This window comes from Vollenhovia emeryi, unplaced genomic scaffold (genome assembly GCF_000949405.1).
Source record: "Vollenhovia emeryi isolate VEMERY1.0 unplaced genomic scaffold, V.emery_V1.0 DF939193.1, whole genome shotgun sequence".
In the NCBI taxonomy this organism is placed as follows: Eukaryota; Metazoa; Arthropoda; class Insecta; order Hymenoptera; family Formicidae; genus Vollenhovia; species Vollenhovia emeryi.
In genome coordinates, this window is record NW_011967173.1 from 801847 (window position 1) to 808912 (window position 7066).

Sequence of the window (7066 nt, forward strand, 5' to 3'; positions counted from 1 at the left end):
CGGAGGAGGTTTCGGGGGAGGTCCGGACCCCCCGGACCCCCCCCCCCTTGGCTACGGCCTTGCGTGAACACATGAACGTGACACGTGTTGACGAATATCCGTGGACGTGGCACGTGTACACGAATATCCGTATATGTATGTGGCATATGTAAACGTGTAGCCGTGTATACCTCAATAAGGAAATATTTAGAGAATCTGGATAAAATGTCACATATGTCACATACACGACTGTACGTGTACGCGTGTCACGTACACAGGTATACGTGAATGAAGATATCTTAAATCCGTGTGCACGGATTATGTGTATGTACACGCGAATCCTTAAAATACGTACCCAATCGAAAACTCTAATACTTTGGTACAAAAATGCTGTCAAACGAGAATTGCGTAGATTTAAAACTACAACTTGAAATGCTTCTGCCTCGACCCATTAATCTTGCCGCTCCTATAAAAATTTAAATGTTTTAAAAGGAAACATGAAATAAAACCTCGCAAAATTACTTCAGGTGGCGGTCTTTACGCTCGCGCTGGACTCGGCCGTGGTGGACCAGAGGCAGCAGCTGGCCTCGGTGGAAAACTGGATGGCACTGGGCGGTCAGTGAACCCGGTTGCAGGTGGCTTGTACGCCGGGGCAACACCGGGCGGCGGTCCAGGACCGGGCGTGTTTCTTGGCGGTGGACTCGATGGAAGCGGACTAGATGGCATCATAAGTGGCAGCACGGCTAATGAAGATAGTTTGAAGCCGCCTGCGGCTGCTGCGGGGGCGACTACCACGTCGACGAGCGCGAATGCTACGAGCGAAACGAAGCCGCCGAAGGGCCGCACGAATATACAAATCATACGTTCAAGGGCGCAGAAGGAGAAAGAGGTTTCAATTGCGATTTCGTAGCTTATACTGATATTCTGTAAGCAATATGGGATACAGCATTTTGATTTTCTAGGTCTCAAATACGATACGTAAACGAGAAATTGAGACACGCGAAGAAGATCATTGACAGTCTTCTAACGCATCTTCCGTAGAGTAGTCGTAGCTTAGTAGTTCGTTCCGATAAGTTATATAAATTAATTTAAGTTCATAGTGGATTCTTGGGATACTTTATAACCCGCCAATCACCTTTGCAAATATGCCCGTGGGATACCGTCTTTAAAATAAATCTATCGAACGCAGAAGGTGGCTGCAGCTGGCGCGACATTACGAGCCGACGCACCCGCAGCTGTAAAGGCAGAGTCGCACAACAAGGAGGTGAGAAGCAGATTGTATGTCGAGCTGACATTTTCGTCGTCGAATATTTGAAAGAGGCAGAAACTATATTAGAGAAATCTTTTTTTGCGACAGACACGTCGCGCAGTGCAAGTCGTACCACCCGCGGCGGAAGTGGGCCTGGTCAAATCGGTTTACGTTGGGACAGCGCCAGCCGTAAAAGAAGTTGTGGTCCCGACATCCGCAGCCGCCGCACCCGCGCAAGGTGCTGGCCAAGCAACCGCCACCGCCGACACGGTTACAACAGTTGGTGAGCAATCATTACTACGCCTCTCTGCACTTGCACGAATGGCATTCCGTGAGCAATCCTTTCTCTTCCAGCCGGTAATCCGAATGTAGTCGTTCCGAAACCCGTGTATCCACGTTGGTACTTTAGAAAGAGGTTCCGGACCGTCCCCAGAAAGACAGTTTACGTTGCTCCAACAGAATCGGCTGATAGTCAAGGCTCTCCTTCGGATGTAGTTGGCGGACTCCTTTACAAGGCAGTGGGAGACGGCGGCGCGGTTGCCGCGGGTAAACCTGACGTCAGCGGGTCCTTGTTCGACGATATTTTTAACGTAAGTCAATGCTCGACTTCTGTACAGCCACTTACATCTCGCGAGCGTTGCGACTTGCGTGAGAAATATACGTAGCTTCTAATGAAACGATTTCAATCTCATCTTCAGATCCCCATTTCTACGTTGTCTGCTGTTAACCAACTGCTGAGAAACAACGTCGGCTAAGATGCCACCGTACGTTTACTACTTCTAAGCTCACATTTTAAATAATACGTGTAACGGACAATTATATAATAATACACCTAAGAAGATAGAAGATTAGCAAATTCTTCGAATATATTCAGCAAACTCATTTGTTGCGTATTCAGCCCCTCACGGCAAAAGATGTTTGTTCTGCCTACTTATGAATGCTATACACACATTATGTCCATCTTGTGGTTCTCTCTACGTGATTAGATTATACAAACTGACGGTTCCGTATATATTATGGTATACCTTTGTCTGCGATTTATTTGCAAGAAAGATACATATACTAATAAAGTTTTATATGGAAAAATTTATTAATTATTTCTGCACTTTATTTTACTTTATAATTGTATAGCTTATACGTTACTTATTCGGACACTCTTCAAAGTACATATTATTTAATGTACAAATTGTACGCGAAAACATTACGATTCACGCTCCAAGAGTATTTCAACGCGCCGAGAACGGAAAGAATATTTCTGATTATCGTTTAACGTTCATATACGGCCAGTAATATGATCGTCATAAATGCTGACTATTAGTCACGAGCGGGTTATTTTATTTAAATGAGACAATTAAAAAACGAAATTAAAATTGCAATCATTTCAGAAAGCATAAACAAAAGAAGGCAGTATAATAATATGGTTCTAACTAGCGTCCATTCTTCCTCTTTTAATAAAGGCCAGTGTGTATATCGCGCTTCAGAAAGTTAGGTGTTCACGTGGATCTCTAAAAAATCTTTCGTTTTCGTATTTTTCTTGATCCGCTTGTTTCCGATCGACTTGTCGGACGCGCAAACACATCGTGATTACGATGAAAACGCGCATGATTTTGTTGATAATTTTAATAAGCGATACTTTAGCGCGCCCAAGATCCGAAAAGGAGTCGGTAAGCGTATTTAACACTCAGCGTTTTGTACTTATACTTTGACACATCCATTGATTTCTATATTTTTAAAATAATTATTTAGACCGTTGCGGAACAATCTTCGAAAATTGCAATATCAGATCAAATCGTTGAGACTGCAACGGGAGTTGGCGGCATTAAAGGGATATCAGTTATAATACCAGTTTCATCTTTTCCCATAATAATAATAAGAGCACCGAGAAATTTTACAACGGATGACGGACAAATAATAAGACTTGAAAATGGATCAACAATAATTGCGTCGACGTACAATAAAACAGATGTTCCGGGTGTTTTGCAAATGGACAAAAATGAAACAGCACAAGGTACAAAAGAGTCAAAATTTACGCAGCCACAAACGCAAAATCTAAACAATAAAACGACTGACGAATACAAATCCGAATCTCAAAATATGACGGGACAGATTGACACGAAACAAAAAGGGAAAGATATTACAAATGCTTCAACTAAATGCAGAATATCAAATGCAATTAGATGTGAAGAAAAAAATATTACATTAAACGATCATAAAAAACAGCATAAAGAAAATAGTCCTAAAGGAGTAACTAACGATAAAAGAATCAGTAGCAAAGAACCACAAGACAAAGAAAAATCACGTACTACAAAAATAGACAAGAATGCATCGGAAAAATACAAAAATGTAACTAATAAAGAAAATAATAAGAAAATAATAGACAATAAAGAAGATAAGCAATCCAGTAGTAAAGAAATAAATGATATAAATAGTAGTGACGAATTATTAAAACATGGAGAAATAAATGACAAAAACGAAAAAGAACTCAACACTGCAGAGAAAATTACTGGAAAGGAAAGCGAAGAAAAACCGTATAATAAAATGAAAAGCAAAGTTAAAGAAGAAAAGGAGAAAAATGATGATAAAGTAAAAGATTCAAAGGAAATCGGAGATAAGATAAAAGATAACAGACAAAAGACAAAAGAAGACAAAGAAGGGTCAGACAGTAAACCAAGAAATGATAAAGACAGAAGTAAATTAGTGAGCGAAGAAGGAAGTGTAGATGATCGCAAAAATACTGATGTTAATGGAAGAAACGAAGTGAACGAAACAAATAAAGCAAATAAGAAAGCAGAAGGTAATAAGAAAGATAATGTATTGCAATTAGACGATAATAATAAAAAATTAAACAAAAAGGCAGATTCTATAACTGAAGCTAAAGAACAAAACGAGACAGGCGAGAGCAAATCTGGTAATAAAGGAACAAACAGCGAAACAGTAAATATAAAACAATCTATAGGTGAGAAAGAAAAGAATCAAAAAGGAAATAAAGAACATCTCGTCGGCAAAGACGAACGAGATAAGAATGTAGAAACTTCACAAGAAAAAAGTAACTCCGTAAAAACTGTTACTAATAAAAATCAATATGAAGAATTAGAAAAGATGATTAATAATAGAACAGTACTGGATAAGTCTGTAGAACCAGGACACGATAGCAAAAAGCCATTAAGGAACGAAGAAGATAATATGGAAGATATGAAAAAGAAAAACATTACAAGAGACTCATCATTAACCGATCAAGAACCAACGAAGATAAATAACACGAAAAATGAAAGCATTGATAAAGACTCAGGTAATATAAAAATTGACATAAATGGTGACAGGAAGAATGTAATGTATTTTAATAAAAAAATGTCGAGCAAACTACTTCTCGTGACCCAATTGTTGCTCAAAACGTGGCGGGTAAATATTTCCTTAGCTTAATAATTGAGATTGTTTATTAAATAGCATTTTTAATATTATAATGTGTTATTCTTCCTTTTCTTACAGTGGCCACACGTAGTCTTGCGATGGATAATGTGTAAGTTTTTTGGGTTCAGCATCAATTACGTTACATATAAATCTAAAATATTCAGTCGATGTATATAGGAAGTTCTTTATACTTAAAAATATTTATTATATGATAGTTCATAATGTTCTGATTTTAAACTAATCTAAAATTGAATGCTTTCTTATTTTTATTATAACTTCTCGAATAAGAGAAACGAGGTTTATGGCTGTAACAAGATTGACACATGTTTATTCTTATGTTTATGTAATACGTGAAATCGATTAAATTATTTATGTGTAATTGTTTAGATACAAAAATATACCTATAAAATATACATATTTATATCATAGAAAAATAATAAATGTATTTTTACAACTGTGTTTTAAAAGTCATTATCTGCTTCCGCTAAAATGAGTTACCATCAATTAAATTATCTTTATCGTATGGCATTGAATAATTCCCACTATTATTAATTTAAATTAGTTGTGTAATCATTAAGAACAACGTTATTTTTAAGTGGATATCCGAAAAAATGATGGCAGAATTGTGGATTGGCGAAAATAAAACGCACACACGCAAAATCTTATATAAATAAAACATGAATATACAACGTGGATGTTTAAGTGCTTTTTTTATACTGCGCATATACACATGCGTGCACATTTGCACATGTAATAAGCTATGTAATAAGCTTTGGGATTGTTATATTTAATCTATCTTGAAATAGCTATTAGAGAATAGGAGTGTACAATTCAATGGCACTGGCACTAGCCAATTCACATTATCTTGCATGGATGAGTAACCCGAAAAGAACAGTGTTATTACGATAATCGGTACATTGTTATTTATGCTAACGTCAGCAATACCATTCGCGTTATCAGAACGTTGCGAAATAAACCGTGACGTGAGTTGTATTACTTTAAAAACCGTTACCGTACCATTTCTGCCAAAATTAACATAAGTGCATATTGCAATAGCTTCTACAAAATTACGGTAATTTTCCACAAACATGACTCATGTCTTATCTATGTGCGTCACAATTATTACCAAACAATTTAATATTACTCAGCGAATATAAGAAATATCATCTTGATACGCAATTAAAATAAATTACTATTGTATATATCATTGTAATATGTATATGTATACACACAACACATATAAAAGTGGACATTGCATCATTGCTCTACAATCTTGTAGCAATCTCGCAGTAACATTTCACAACCAAGGACGTGGATACTTTCCAGGAAGACATGATTCAAAATGTTACTTTCAAAATTATTATACCTATAGATTCAAAATACACTTTTTGGTATATAAATATCTTCTGTTTATCAAAGAAAGAGCAAACGTTTTTAGTATTTTATGTATAGCATCTCTTCTCTTTATGAAAAGAAGAGCTGATTCCAGGGGACGGGAGGGGCAGTGGCGCTTTTACCCTTCTTCTATGAACATCTCTGTTCACAACATTTATGTAATGTTGCAATCTTGTAATTAAATGCTGCTACAATATTGTTGCAATCTGCTTATTCTATATGGACGAGAAAACACTGACTAAATCATAAAATAATAAATATAAAATTTTATTATGCAATATATTGTGAACGTAACATGAATGTTAAGCTTAAGTACATCCTTCTTATATTGCATATACCTACATAGGTAACATAGGTACGCATACACAAAAGGTACATACATGAAAAGTTAAAATAAAATATTTTTATAGAATATATCTCTACTGGAAAAAATACGTGCATATAAACCGTGCGTAAATAGCTTTGAAACAAATTATATGAATTCTGTTAATTGTATTAATTCTATCATTCTTGTCTTTTACATTTTAGTCACATTATACCTTCAATAAAATACTTTTCAAGAGAATAGAGGTGTTCAACTCATATCAATGATACATGTGACAATTCACATTATTTGCATAGTTGTGTTATCGGGGCATTTGAGGTATTATTATACGTTCAAATAGTGAGCAGAATGGTGAGCAAATTGTTAGTGCCATTCAATGTCGGCGTTAGGCACGTGCAACCGGTCATCATACGCGACCTCGCGGGCCCGCTTAACTTGAAAACTGGCTTTGGTGCTATTATAATATTGCGAAATATGTGACCTTACCTACATCGCTTAAAAAATTCCTGTATAATATACACAGCTTCTCCTAAATTACGAAAATTGTCGAGAACACGACTCATTTCCTATCTATGCCCGTACCATTTATTACAATTCAATATTGTACATCGTACATATAGTATAAGAGAGATGATGTGTAAATATGCAATTTAAATAAATTATACCATTGTACATACATTCATGAATACAAAAATACGAATAGTAAAATG

The 7066-nt window shown here is 36.3% G+C and overlaps 2 protein-coding genes across 2 annotated transcripts in view; both read left to right on the top strand.

Moving 5' to 3' along the window:
* LOC105562199 overlaps window positions 1-2314 on the top strand; it is an 8319-nt gene extending 6005 nt beyond the window's left edge. Inside the window, exons 3-7 of the mRNA XM_012012839.1 lie at window positions 507-868; window positions 1169-1243; window positions 1337-1511; window positions 1583-1818; window positions 1927-2314. Of these exons, the coding sequence (XP_011868229.1) occupies window positions 507-868; window positions 1169-1243; window positions 1337-1511; window positions 1583-1818; window positions 1927-1983 (905 nt within the window). The 3' untranslated portion in view covers window positions 1984-2314. The remainder of the gene's footprint in view (window positions 1-506; window positions 869-1168; window positions 1244-1336; window positions 1512-1582; window positions 1819-1926) is intronic.
* Window positions 2315-2817: 503 nt separating this feature from the next.
* Window positions 2818-7032, top strand: LOC105562230 (serine/threonine-protein kinase fray2-like). The gene is made up of 4 exons (XM_012012895.1): window positions 2818-2892; window positions 2975-3571; window positions 3794-4627; window positions 4715-7032. The coding sequence occupies exons 1-4, from the start codon at window positions 2818-2820 to the stop codon at window positions 4811-4813; spliced, it is 1605 nt and encodes a 534-aa protein (XP_011868285.1). The 3' UTR covers window positions 4814-7032.
* Window positions 7033-7066: the final 34 nt, after the last annotated feature.

Bases quoted from the DNA above. Each gene is read 5' to 3' on its own strand.
- LOC105562230 (XM_012012895.1), top strand. From the start codon at position 2,818: ATGAAAACGCGCATGATTTTGTTGATAATTTTAATAAGCGATACTTTA. The intron at 2,893-2,974 runs GTAAGCGTATTT...ATAATTATTTAG, and splicing joins CAAGATCCGAAAAGGAGTCG to ACCGTTGCGGAACAATCTTC. The intron at 4,628-4,714 runs GTAAATATTTCC...CTTTTCTTACAG, and splicing joins TGTTGCTCAAAACGTGGCGG to TGGCCACACGTAGTCTTGCG.